We start from the raw sequence: 13,798 nt of genomic DNA on the forward strand, positions 1-13,798 counted from the left end.
GTAAAAGTTAAATAAAGTTTCACTCATTTAACCATCATACACTGCTCTCACCGGAACATTTCCGTAAACTTTAACGCGTTGGAAAGCCGTTAATCCCGCCAATTTTTAACGCCATTCCTGAAACCAATGCGTATAATCTTTGCCTTAATCCATAATAATCCCTTACCAATTAATATTCGTATCTTCTTAAATTACCCATCTTCGATGAAATTAAAAAAATAATTTTTAATATTTGAGCAAACTTTATATAACGTCAATCCCAATTAAAGAACCATAATAATTAATAAATAAATAAATTATTAACTGATGTAAACATAATTAAAATATAATTAAAATCTTGGGGGTCGGAGAGAAGTCGCCTTCCTCATTGCTTCAACTGTCTTCAATGTGCTACTCCACGCATGTACACATATATCTGTAATTGTAATTCTCTATATACTTTGAAAAATCCTCATCAGTTTCCTCTTTTGCCCTTATCCTCCTCCCAATTTTCTAATTCTTTTTGTCCTTTTAGTAATTTTGTTCCTTCCCGCATACATGAACTTTGAGCAGTATATATGTAAAAGCAGAACCGAGTTCAAATACACCACAGACCACCTCATGTACATAACACCGACAGACCATTGTAGACTTAAAGTTTGAACATTCTCTTCGTTGAAACAGAACATTAAAAGGTATAACTTACATATATTTCTTTTATATATATCTTTATTGATTTGCATTCTTTGTGTCTCTTTGTTTTGCTTTGTGGCTTGTTTAATTCAATGGCCTGTTCTTGATATTAATCACTGGGAGAGAGCTCTGGCTTTTCTTTCTTTTTCTGGGTTTGTTTTACTTTGTAATGTTCAAGTGCAGAACTTTGTCTTTTGTATTGAAACGTTATATTCTGGGAAAATTTGATTATGTGTGGTGAAATTTAGTTTACAGTTAATAGGGAATATTGATTTATATGCTTGTGTTGCATGCTGCAAAAGCAAAAGAGTGTATTTTCTACTTTGCTATTTGTGGATAGGAATTGTTTTTTCTATATGCAGAAAGTGTACATCTTATTTAGTTATTTTTTGTTGATTTATTTGCAGGGATAATGCCTGGTTTAGCAATGGATGCATTAAATGGAGAAAGTGGTGGAGTAAGTGGAGTAGAAGAATCTAATGGAAGCTACAGGGTGTACAAGGACGGCTATTTGCAGCCACGGTCTCCAAGAAGTCCGTTGAGTCCACAGAGTCCCCGTAGCGATTCCATTGATTTGGCCATCGATGGAATATTTGAGACGTCTATTGAGCAGCTATATCACAATGTCTGTGAGATGCAAAGCTCCGATCTATCTCCATCAAGCGCTAGTTATGGTTCATATGGTGAGGAGTCGAGGATTGATTCAGAGTTGCGGCATCTTGTTGGGGATATAATTGGGAAAGAAGAGATGATGAAAGAGATGGCGGTGGAGGTGGAAAATAAGGAAGAGAGTGATGGTGGCTGCAGCGAATTTACTCCCAAGAAAGTAAATGGCCCTACTGATAAAAGGATTGCAAAGGGTAAAAAGCAATCTGCAAATCGTAAGCAAAAATCTTCCAAAGAGAGACCTTCAACTGATAAAAGGAATGAGAGGAATATAAGGAAACCAACTAATGCTTTCTCTATGAAGAAGCAAAGGCAGAATTTGCTGGAGGATCTTGAGGCAACATTAGATAATCCTGATCTTGGACCGTTTCTACTGAAACAAACGAGAGATATGATTTATACAGGTGAAAATCTCCAGAAAGCTCTTGAATCGGTGACTCGAGCAATGAAGTCATTTGAGGTATGTGCAAATGAGAAACCCAATTTAGAGCAAGTAATGTGTTTGCATGTTATGTCAGCAATATACTGCAGCTTAGGCCAATACAATGAGGCAATTCCTATTCTTGAGCGTTCAATTGAAATTCCAGTTATGGAGGATGGCCTAGATCATGCATTGGCTAAATTTGCTGGGTGTATGCAGTTGGGTGATACTTATGCAATGTTAGGTCAGATGGAGAATTCCATACTGTGTTATACAGCAGGTTTGGAGATACAAAGGCAAGTCTTGGGAGAGACTGACCATCGAGTTGGTGAGACATGTCGGTATGTGGCTGAGGCTCATATTCAAGCATTGCAATTTGATGAGGCAGAGAAGCTTTGTCAGATGGCTCTTGACATCCACAGGGAGAATGGTTCTCCTGCTTCTATTGAAGAAGCTGCAGATAGGAGACTCATGGGACTCATCTGTGACTCAAAAGGGGATTATGAGGCTGCTCTTGAGCATTATGTCTTAGCAAGCATGGCTATGGCAGCCAATAACCATGAAATCGATGTGGCTTCAATTGATTGCAGCATTGGAGATGCTTACTTATCTTTAGCTCGATTCGATGAAGCAATTTTTTCTTATCAGAAAGCACTCACTGTGTTTAAGTCAGCTAAAGGAGAAAATCATCCTGCTGTTGCTTTAGTTTTCGTGCGATTAGCTGACTTGTACTACAAGATAGGAAAATTAAGGGACTCAAAGTCTTACTGTAAAAATGCACTCAAAATTTATGGCAGGCCTAATCCTGGAACCCCCTCTGAAGAGATTGCCAGCGGCTTAATTGATATTGCAGCTATTTATCAATCTTTGAATGAATTGGATCGGGCACTCAAGTTACTCAAAAAGGCCTTAAAAATTTTCAGTAATACCCCAGGTCAACAGAGTACTATTGCGGGAATTGAAGCTCAGATGGGAGTTATGTATTATATGATGGGGAATTATTCTGATTCCTACAACATCCTGAAAAGTGCCATCTCTAAGTTTCGAGCTAGCGGCGAGAAAAAGTCTGCTTTGTTTGGTATTGCATTGAACCAAATGGGTCTTGCTTGTGTGCAGAGGTATTCAATAAATGAGGCAGCTGATTTTTTTGAAGAAGCAAGGAGTATTTTGGAGAAGGAATATGGGCCATATCACCATGACACATTAGGGGTCTATAGCAATCTGGCTGGCACATATGATGCAATGGGAAGGTACTTTCTCTGGCCAAGTTATTCCTGTTATATATTATTTATTATTCTTTGCATTTTGTGATATCTCTTGTTAATTTTTCTAATGTATGATCTCACACAGGCTAGGTGATGCTATTGAAATTTTGGAATATGTTGTTGGGATGAGAGAAGAGAAGCTTGGAACAGCAAATCCAGATGTGGAAGATGAAAAGCGAAGATTAGCCGTGTTGTTGAAAGATGCAGGGAGGGTTCGGAACAGAAAATCGAGGTCACTTGTCACCCTTCTTGATGACACCAGCTCTGAAATTGCAAAAGATGATGAAATTGAAGTATCATAATTGCTGAGAATGTATACAAGAAACTGCTTTTGTAAACCGTCTTCTAGGTAGAGGATTAGGTTGTTGGTTTGCCCATCTCTGTTGGCAGATTTGGAAAAATAAAGAACAGCAGGTCCTGAAAGAGAGTTGCATTTATACTCACATTTGTTGAAATTCCCTTGTCAAATTCTTCTTTGTATTTCTTGAACTGTAATTAATAAACGGTGGGATTTCATTTTCTCTATTGGCATACCTACCTAATTGTCTTTGTCAGAATATTTTAACCATTTCTACATAAACTTGAGTAAAATTCTCAGCCTTGATTTCCTCTGCATACGCACCTACCACTGATTTTGAACAAAACTTGTGCCATGTAATGGCAGTAGTTGAGTAGTAATTTCCTCTGTACATTGAACTTGAAGCACCAAGTCATTATCATAATTTTAAACTTGGCCAAAAGACTATTTCCCACCTAAGTGCCACCCTCTAATTTTCAAAAACCCAAATACCCACCCATAAGTCAATTTCTGTTAAAAATTCTAGTCAAGATCAGGAGTAAAACCGTTATTTAATAAAAATATTTAAAAAACTTAAAATTTATCACATTTTCGACCAAATATTAAAAACTAACAATTTCCCTCTCACCCAAAGTTTGAAAACTAACCTTTTCACCCCTAGCGTTTATATTTATCCTCCTCTGGCGACTTCTTCGCTCCAACTGTTGGTTGACTTCCCACCATCTTCAAGGCCAACCGATCTTCTCTCTTCGTTGGTTGTTTTCGTCAGACAAAGACGAATCATCTTTGTCCGACGAAGAGTCAATCTTTGTCTCTTTGGCTGAACGAAGATAATTTATCTTCTTTTGGTGTCAGAAGAGTCATTAGAAGATCTTTATTTCTATGTTATGAATCTAGATGAAAATCGTCTCGACAACAATTAAGGGTGGGGAATGCAACAACCAACACCAGAGATGGTGACTGGTGGTGAAGAAAAACCTAGAAATATGACTTTTTAAACTTGAAAAAATTGTTGAAAGGCGTGAATTTGTGAGTTTTTAAAACCTAGGGAAAGAAATTAATATATTATATATATTTTTAATAATATTTTTAAAATAAAAATTTTACTTTAACCCTAACTGAAATTATTAAAAAAATTTAGTTTACCAATGAGTGTTTAAGTTTTTAAACGTTAGAGAGTGACATTTGAAATTTCACTTTATCTTGAGTGGGAGCAAGTCTTTTGGCCTTTAAACTTTTATCAGATAAGTTCACTTTCAAGTGGTACCCTTGTCCCACCACCGACTATTCATGTGTAGTAGAATAAATGATCAAAACATAGTTAGCAATTGATGTTCTACCTCGATTCTTCGCGTCGCTAACCAGTTCATATTTTACTGAATAAACATTAACATAGGTCCATGCTGCTTGCAGATGTTGCAGCCTCAGCTGGGATATCTTGTTCTTAAGCTGAATGGATGAACCTCCAGTTGCGAAATTTGCACCACGCCTGAAACTTGTCCCAATTGAGTCAAGATATGCTCTCAGTTATGGCAACTTCAAAGTTTCAGCTGCTTGAGAGTCAAAAGATATTTGAAACGTACATTATTTATTACAGACAATTTAATAAGTTCACCAGACTTGAATTGATTGAGATACAACGACATGACTGTCTTTAAGAGTCATTCTACTATAAAATTAACTTGTAGGAATTAATCTATTGCACTAATGATCACATATTCGTAGGATGAAGACAAACTTGGTCGATTGAGATCGATGGATCAGAAAAAGAGCCCATCAGAATGTGATTAGCAACCCAGAGATTGGCTGCCTGTGAATAGTGTATGCCATCCCAACTGATGTGTCTTGATGGATGATGACATGGGTTGCCATAAACTGTTCCGTTCACTATGGCTTCATTCCCACAATTAATATGGTATCTGTAGTAACTCCCACAACAGAAATTCATTGGCTCAACAAAACCTGACACCACCATTAATTGATTAAATCTGTTCTGTAAATCATTATTTGTAACAACCCATTGATACAAGACCATATTCCAGAAAGATTAAGTATTAGGTTGTTCTAACTTCAGAAAGCTTTAGGTAAGTGATACCATAATCAAGGTTCTAATGAAAAACTCTCATATTGGTAGTAATTGAAGTTACCTTGATTCTTGGCATTGCTTATGAGTGCGTATTTTACTGAATATACATCGACGTGTGTAATTGCGGCATGAGGAAGTTGTTGCCTCAGCTGGGATATCTTGTTCTTAAGTTGCCTGTTGAACTCTTGAGCTATCTCATTTTGAGGCTTGACACACCCACTTTGATCCAGATTAGCAGGCTTCAATTTGTCATATATAACACTATATGGCAAGCACCCAATTGGTCCAGTGTTATGTATCCAAAAGAACCTTGCCCCTTCCTTGTATAATTGCTGAAGATTAAATGAACAATAAGCATTAGCAATATCATTACATATAGCCACCATAGTATATCAAACCCAGAAGGCAGAATTGCCTACATGTACTGCTTGAGAGAACTGGTTTAAAATATCAGGAATAGAAGCTCGAACATTTTCCTCATCCGTATGTTGAAAACCATAGGCAAGATCATTCTGTCCAATATCAATTGTATATAATGCCTTGGAGAAGTCGCTGGGTCTTGGAAGAATGCCCTTCAGTGGCGAGGCTGTTCCTGGTGTGAAATTTTGCCAAAAAAGTTATCAGAGCTCATAAGCAAACACTTACAACTGATAAAAAATCTCCAAGCATAGAGAACATGCGGGTGACAGAAGAAAAACTACATTGTAAACAGAAGAAGTTAAGCATAAATTACTAACTGTTGGAGCTCAGTTTATTATAGAGAGCCACAGTGCGGGACTTGAATTGTATGAATTGAGTGATTTGAATGGCAAGATGAAAAGGGCTGTAACCACCAGGTCGAATAGATGAACCTCCGGTTGCAAAATTTGCACCGTGCCTGAAATTTGTCCCAATCGAGTCCAGGTATGCGCTCAGGTAAGGCAACTTCAAATTCTCAGCTGCATTATACGTCAATCTTAAAAAAAACAATGCCATTAAAGAAGAAATAAAATTATCACAAATTAGCATATGCTTTTACCAATAAAATCTATGATAAGACGACCGTCACAAAATCTTCCAGCAGGATGTCCAAAGAAAGTTTCACCATATGGGGGATTAACCGGGGACATTGATGCGGAAATTCCTCCAGTGTCCGAATTTGAGTCCCCGAAGTTATATATGGCTGGAAACTGGCATCTCTTTGAACTGGCGCCACCCAGTAAAGCCAAAACCAAAATTATAAGCATGAAAATCAGTTTGATGGAGTTCATGATTGCCTAAGCTAAACACTTGAAAGCACAATCAAGGAACACTCCTTATAGTGAAATAGAAATTTATTGTGATTTGATAGAGGAGAGTTAAAGACAATGAAATAGATGCTTGGCCTGTCTTGTTCCCTTTATTTTTTTAGTCAGAGAAAGAAGGAGGCACTTTTTTGTATCATGATCTTGTATGGACTAGACTAATAACAATGTCCACCGACAAGCAAAATTTTGGATGGTGTCCATATAAAGCAAAAGTAACATGGTCCCTCCTTTTTTAAAGAGACAAATCATAGCTTATATAATGGAACCATGCACAGGAGTACCAAAAAGAATCAATAATGGAGCTAATCCGAGTTGATTTAAATCACAATACACATTAGCAAATTTTGTCACCAGATTTACATAAATATCAAAGACAACAACAAATTTTAAACACAAGATTTAAGGATGGCAAAATTGTTTTATTTTGATCCAACACAATTTCTTTTTCTTTTTCTTTCAAATCAATGAATCAAAAACGATCTATATCATAGAAAATTAGATTAAAACTGAAACATTGTTTCAAATAAAATAACCTAATGTAGTTTCTCCAAAGCGGCAAGGAAAACTTCAGTTCTTGCCTTGTACTGCAGATTTCTTCATTAAAAAAAATGGAGTGCTGGGTGAAGAATAACTTTCAGCAGGTTGTATTTAGAAACAGATTGTGCAGTTGCTAACAAACAGGCAGCTTGCGTAGTTGTCTTGAACTCCATGTGCTATTTACAGGTGAAGGGAAGATAATGGTTGGGAGTCTCTTACTTTCTTCAACATGCGGAAAATCAGTGGTGTAGTGAAGTCCACGACTTTCTTGCCTAGCGAGGGCGCTGCTCACTACCAGCTTTGCACAGCAAAAGAAGTTCCTCATTTCACAAGCCTCAAGCCCAACCATTGTTTGCTTCCACCCTTGTTCAAACAAGTATGACTCCCATTTTGCCTCCAAATGAGCTATTTTTTTCTCTGCACTGTTTAGCCTTGCTGTAGACCGAACAATTCCCACATGCTTCCACATGATTGACTGCAGTTCTTCTCTCACTTCCCTCGTTTTCCTCAAAATATTGTGCATTATATTACTCCCAAGTGACTTTGGCACAATTGGACAGGTCCAATAACTCAAAGAAATAAGATCAAGGCTAGAGCTCTTCATGTGATCAATAGAAGGCTGGACAGTCCTTCGTGCAAAAACTAATGCCTCTAGCAAAGAATTGCTAGCGTGCTGGTTTGCTCCATGCAAACCTGTGCATGCAAGCTCACCTGCCACATACAGGAAGCCCAGCTTGGACTCCCCCACACATGTAATGTGCAGCAGGAATCACTAGGATTGGATGGCAGGTTATGTCTGGACCATACTTGAGGCATTCAGCGGCTATGTTGGGAAAATGTGAGAGGATCTTCTCTCCAGGCTTGTGACTTATATCGAGTAGCACACACTTCTCATTATGCTGCTGAAGCTGGTCATCTATGCCTCTTGCCACCACATCCCTAGGAGCAAGCTCAGCTCTTTCATTATACAGGGGCATGAACCGTTCCATGCCCAAGTTGTAAAGGATGCCTCCATCACCCCTGACGGCTTCAGTGATGAGAAATGCGTTTTCCCTACGTGTTGGTGGTTTGATGGGGAGGCCTTCATCAGCCAAGGCAGTTGGGTGGAACTGAACAAACCTGCCAAAAATAGTGATACAACAATTTTTATAACTACTGGAAAAATAAAACAGCCTTGGTATGTTGTTTACGAGTAGACTGAATTATGTACCATATAAACTAGAAACAGAAACATCATTCCATCTCCAGTGGTTTTCACAATATGACTATGTAAGAAATAATGAGAACTAAAAGGAAATTTGATTTCTGAAAGTAAACTTACTCCATATTAGTAATCACTGCTTCAGCTCGGTGGGCCATAGCCATTCCATCTCCAAAGGCCACCTATAAAAGCAGGAAAATATGATGAACAAGGTGGAGGTGAAATCTTATTTTTTTTCCTCATAGGAAGCTGCATCTACTAATTCCCAATTATGATGAATAAAGAAAAGATGTATCTCTAAGTTCAGTAGAAAAGCCCAAAGAGAAGTCTAAGTTTATCCCATAAGAAAAAGTTTTCCTCTCCCTATGGTCTTCAAATGTCCTTCAATTTTTCTCCAGGCAAACAACTCCAAAAATAGTAATCACTGCACAGCCCACATCAATTGGGAAGCCAACAAGCCTTTAACATAACTTCAAAACATTTGGGCAATGCAAAAAATTATTGTCAACACTCTCAGATTCTTACACAGACAACATAGAAGTGAAAAACCAACTTCTGTCCTCCTTATTTTATGTGAATGAAAACAATTGAGTGGCAATATACTTACTATCAATCTGTGAAAATTTGAGAGAACAAAACCTATTTACACATTCACTTGATCAATACATGTTCATTATTTTCAGGTGCCAAATTCTAGAATTTATAATAACAAATGCAGGTGATAAAATTTTCTTTTGAAGTTACAGGAACAGAAAGAATTATACATACTGACAGAAACCAGGATTCATAACAGAAATTACTAAACATACAATACTGGAGGATTTGTTGGTGACAGATAGATATGCCCAACCCTGCCTGATGCTAGTAAGGTCACCTTTGAGATAAATCGTATAACCTGATGTTGTGACAAAGGTAAAGCATCAGAACATGATGTGAAGTTGCTTTGCAAGCTGCTGCCAAAATAAAATGCTAGAAGAGAACAAGCAAGCTTGTTATCACCTCTTCTGTTTCAGTATTTAAAGTGTCAACACCATGGCAAACTGTGTTAAGACCATCCTACAATGTCAAACACAATTAATTTCAGTATCTAGCTACACTGGTGAATGAAGCCACAATGTCAAATCTAAATTTAACCAGACTTGATGAAAAATTTCGGTATATTTTGCTCCTAAAATGTTCTGACAGGGTACAGAATATATGCTACAAAAAAGCTATGCATCTTCTTAAATATCATTCAACATACCCATCCAAGGGCTGTGAAGCACAATGCAAAACTTAGCAATTAAAATTAATAGGAACCTGAGAAGTTAGCAGATCTATTGCAAAGTGGTGTTCAAAAACAGAGATATTGGGGTTATTGACAACTGCTTCTAGCAGAGCCCGCTCAATCTCCCTTCCAGTCACATCAGCTGCATGAACAATTCTAAGATGGGAGTGGCCCCCCTCCCTTGCCAAGTGCAAGTTTCCATCTTCCCCATGATCAAAGGATGCACCTATAGCAATCAATTCTCTAATTCTATCAGGCCCTTCCGTACAGATAACCTGGACAAAGTATTACCAAAACTGTAAAGACTTAACAACTAAGCAGCTGGAAATTTCAGATTACTATCAAATAGTTGTTTTGTCAATAAATTAACAAACACTTGGGTACAACCTTGCAGGTTCTACTTTCTCAACAAGTCATCATTTACTGACTAACTTTTGTATGCTAAATCTATGTCATTGTCCATCTATTTACACAAGGAAATTCACGTTAGTTATGTAAAATAGTTTAACAACTGTTGAGTACAGAGAGGTATAAGGCACAGAACATCACTCCAATTTCTTTCTTGGAGATAGTGAATTTTAATCTCATGACCTTCAAATAGAAGATAGCCTGCCATTCAAATTTACATTTTAGTGCCTCAACAATTATGTGATGTTAAATCATAATTGACAAACAAATGATACTATGCAGCAATATTATTTGTACTGGAAGTCACTCTAACAGTCTCCTCATCACATAGGTAAGCCCCTGCTACTACGGTGTCCCGCATGTGACTCTCCACAGAATCTGATGGGCACAACACAGCACTAACACCACCTTGGGTATAGTTCGTGTTGCTTTCATGAGGCTCTGCTTTTGTAGTCACAGCAACAGATCCCTGTTTGGCAACTTGAAGAGCATAGCGGAGACCAGCAACTCCACTTCGAATGACAGCAAAATCAAAATACGTTGTGGAAGCATCTCTCAAACAAGCTGATACAGAGACAGTTTTCAAGGACTTCCATCGCTCATTCACATGAGATTGAAAAAAATTACACTTCTGGGACAGCAAAAATTTGGATACTTCATATGACCTGGAAGATTTTACAATAATACACATAGGTTAAAAGCATAAATATGAAATAGCCTTTTTCTCCCGGAGCAACAGATAGAACATAGTTAAGACATGTCGATTATATTGTATGAATACAAATTAAGAGATCTTCTCTACAATTTCTTTATGTGGCAATTCTCTTCAGAACCATACATTGCTAAAATTGAATGTTTGTATATGTGGTTATCATTCGGAATGTATGTTTTTTAAAATTAACCAATAAAATTCTGATAGCCAGGAAACTTCATGCCCTTGACAGAATGTAAAATTCCAATGAACTCTAGGAAGCCTTCGAACAAGAATTCAGGGAAACTTTTTTCTTGAAGATTATTAAAAAAAACCCAAAGAAACTGAGTTTAGTGTTCAAAGACATCAAAATGAATTATATGCACCAATTTAATTCTTAAACCATTGTTTTTTTTAAATCAAATACCATGATCGCTCTCTCTGAACGCATCCATTAAGTGTCACAATTGAAATCGAAGAAGCTTGCTTGCAACCTTGACCATTGAAGCCAATCATTCCAAAAGGCAGATTGCCACTTCCAGCAGCCATACCAATTGTCATTGTTATCTTTCTACAGAAACATTAAGAACTAGAAATTAGAACAAAATCACGACGACTCAAAAGAATGAGAATTAAATCACAAAAACTCTAAAGAAATCTTTATATATTCAAATTAAATATACATAATTTTGTTGATATTTAATTATGTATTAAAAAATATGTGAATATAATTTCATTACTTATTTTAACTTATGACACGTTTAACTACAATTTTAACTTATGACACGTTTAACTACAACCACTTTAGGGGAAAATTCCTAATATTTTCCCATCTTCATTTTCAAGTCATCATCTTGCAAAAACAATGAAGAGATTTTGAAAGGCCAAAGGACTATGTCCCACCCAAATTTAGCTGTTTTTTCAAAGCTACATCTATAAGGTTAAAAAAACTAAAAATCTCATCTATCTGTTTAAAATCTCAGTTAAGGTTAAAAATAAAATCATTATTTAATCAAAAAAATTTTAGAAACTATTTTTTATTACTTTCACCCCCTTAGTTTGAAAATCTTAAATTCCCCCCACTCAACGTTTGAAAATTTAATATTTCTCTCTTAAAGTTTAGAAATTATCATCGAAGATAGTAAACTTCGCCATCTCCAGCTATAGTTTGTAAACCCTAGGGGGAAAAGGTTGATTTTTCAAACTTTGGGTATGGGAGAAATTATGAGATTTTCAAACTAAGGGGGTAAACGAATAAAACTTTAGTTTTTTAAAATTTTTTATTAAATAATGATTTTATCTCTAACCTTAATTGAGATTTTAAATGAATTGACGAGACTTTTGGCTTTCAAACTCTATAGGTATGACTTTGAAAATACACCTAAACTTAGATAGGAAATAGTCTTTGGGCCATTTTGAAAATACTAAAACAAAATGGAATTATCCTTCGGGGAATCCAAGGCTAATCTAAGTGAGTGTCCACATTGGATGGACCATAACATTTTTGACAAGACATTTTGCAATTGGCCAAGTGACTATGTCTTACCCAAAGTTTGATGTAAACTTAATTTTTCACTTATTAATTATCGAAAATCTAAATATTTATCCATATATTAAATTTAACTATTACTGTTAAGATAAAATTATTATTTAATAAAAATATTTAAAAAAATTATAAATTTATCATATTTCCCCATGTTTAAAAACTAATAATTTCTCCTCAAACCCAAAGTTTAAAAAATAATTATTTCCCTCTTAGGGTTTGTATTTTATCCCTTGTTGCTTCTCCGACAACCAAAGCTAGTCAGCCTTCTCTCTCCCATCCCTAGGACGAGGACGAATTATAGACTAACAGGAGGTTGGTCAATGATTCATCAGTCTGCATATCAAATCTGTGTAACGCATAAATCTATGCGTCACACAAATCGATTCAATCGATCGATGCATCGTAAACGAAGACTTTAACTCTTTGTCTAACCGATTTGTGGATCGATCGACACACAGGTCTACAACACTTGGTTGACGAATCATCGACCAACCTCTAGTTGGTTGATGATTCATCCTCTTTCAGGAGATGAGAGGCAGGAGGCTAGCCAGCTCCGATTGTTGGAGAAGTAGTAAGGGACAAAATGCAAACCTTAGAGGGGAAATAGTTATTTTTCAAACTTTAAATTTAAGAAAAAATTGTTAGTTTTTAAATTTAAAAGGAAAACTGATGAATTTATAATTTTTTTAAATATTTTTATTAAATGATAATCATACTCTTGATAATAACAATAAAATTTAACAGACAGATAGATATTTAAATTTTTATTATTTAACAAATAAAAAATTAAGTTTACATCAAACTTTGGGTGCGAAATAGTCAGTTGGCCTATGCAATTCCACCGCATCATACAACCATTTCAAAATCACTTGGGTCAAAAAAAATCCAAGTCAAAGACTACTTTGGGGTCAACAAAGCTCATATACTTTTAACTATGAATAATATTTTCAATATCATGTAACACTTTGAATATCATTTAACAATTGAAAAAGGTGTTACAGATTTGACATATCTACCACTATAATACCGCTCTTTCTAATAATTATCCCCTTGCTGCAATTGAACCCAACATAAGTATGAAGAACAACTTTCGTTAGATTTGAAGAAATTTGTGTCGCACTCTTAAAATTCAGAGGCGGATGGACGCGAATGGGCATGCTAGACTCAACCACAAGCCTAGGAGCGACATGATTAGACATCCCAATTTTGGGTTCAAATACCCTTTTGTCTCGAATTTAATTTAAATAAAAAATAATTTAATTTAAATTTATTAAATCAAATTTAACAGAGATTTGAGTTTGTCTCAAATGAAAAAAAGATTTTGCTTGAATTAATAGTTAAATCTATTATTCATATTTATAACTTATTAATAAAATAATGTTGTTTTACTTAATAATGAACAAATGATATCATTTTAATAATGAGTTATAAACTCAAACCATAAATTTGAGTCA

At 35.9% G+C, this 13,798-nt stretch overlaps 4 protein-coding genes across 6 annotated transcripts; 1 reads left to right on the forward strand and 3 right to left on the reverse strand.

The window, feature by feature from the left end:
- Positions 1-590: 590 nt before the first annotated feature.
- LOC123206032 (protein KINESIN LIGHT CHAIN-RELATED 2-like) lies at positions 591-3,549 on the forward strand. 3 transcript variants are annotated; one of them, XM_044623122.1, is made up of 3 exons: positions 591-674; positions 1,080-3,009; positions 3,110-3,549. In XM_044623122.1, exons 2-3 carry the CDS (start codon positions 1,085-1,087, stop codon positions 3,324-3,326), a joined length of 2,142 nt encoding a protein of 713 aa, XP_044479057.1. In that variant the 5' UTR covers positions 591-674; positions 1,080-1,084; the 3' UTR covers positions 3,327-3,549. The 3 variants fall into 3 exon arrangements, with proteins under 3 accessions (XP_044479057.1, XP_044479058.1, XP_044479056.1); XM_044623123.1 differs by lacking the exon at positions 591-674 and adding an exon at positions 728-824; XM_044623121.1 differs by lacking the exon at positions 591-674 and adding an exon at positions 735-838.
- A 1,327-nt stretch (positions 3,550-4,876) lies between these two features.
- On the reverse strand, positions 4,877-6,792 carry LOC123206036 (GDSL esterase/lipase At3g27950-like). Its single transcript, XM_044623128.1, has 5 exons — positions 6,427-6,792; positions 6,146-6,346; positions 5,828-6,000; positions 5,470-5,740; positions 4,877-5,284 (listed from the first exon to the last, which is right to left on the reverse strand). Exons 1-5 carry the CDS (start codon positions 6,656-6,658, stop codon positions 5,034-5,036), a joined length of 1,128 nt encoding a protein of 375 aa, XP_044479063.1. The 5' UTR covers positions 6,659-6,792; the 3' UTR covers positions 4,877-5,033.
- A 397-nt stretch (positions 6,793-7,189) lies between these two features.
- LOC123206021 (L-aspartate oxidase, chloroplastic-like) lies at positions 7,190-10,287 on the reverse strand. The gene is given in 7 exon segments (XM_044623110.1): positions 7,190-7,956; positions 7,958-8,350; positions 8,553-8,614; positions 9,247-9,327; positions 9,432-9,488; positions 9,732-9,974; positions 10,222-10,287. Coding segments are annotated over 7 exon segments (1,494 nt in total). The 3' UTR covers positions 7,190-7,364.
- Positions 10,166-11,359, reverse strand: LOC123206022 (L-aspartate oxidase, chloroplastic-like). Its single transcript, XM_044623111.1, has 2 exons — positions 11,226-11,359; positions 10,166-10,772 (listed from the first exon to the last, which is right to left on the reverse strand). Exons 1-2 carry the CDS (start codon positions 11,357-11,359, stop codon positions 10,382-10,384), a joined length of 525 nt encoding a protein of 174 aa, XP_044479046.1. The 3' UTR covers positions 10,166-10,381.
- Positions 11,360-13,798: the final 2,439 nt, after the last annotated feature.

This window comes from Mangifera indica, unplaced genomic scaffold (genome assembly GCF_011075055.1).
Source record: "Mangifera indica cultivar Alphonso unplaced genomic scaffold, CATAS_Mindica_2.1 Un_0022, whole genome shotgun sequence".
NCBI lineage: Eukaryota > Viridiplantae > Streptophyta > Magnoliopsida > Sapindales > Anacardiaceae > Mangifera > Mangifera indica.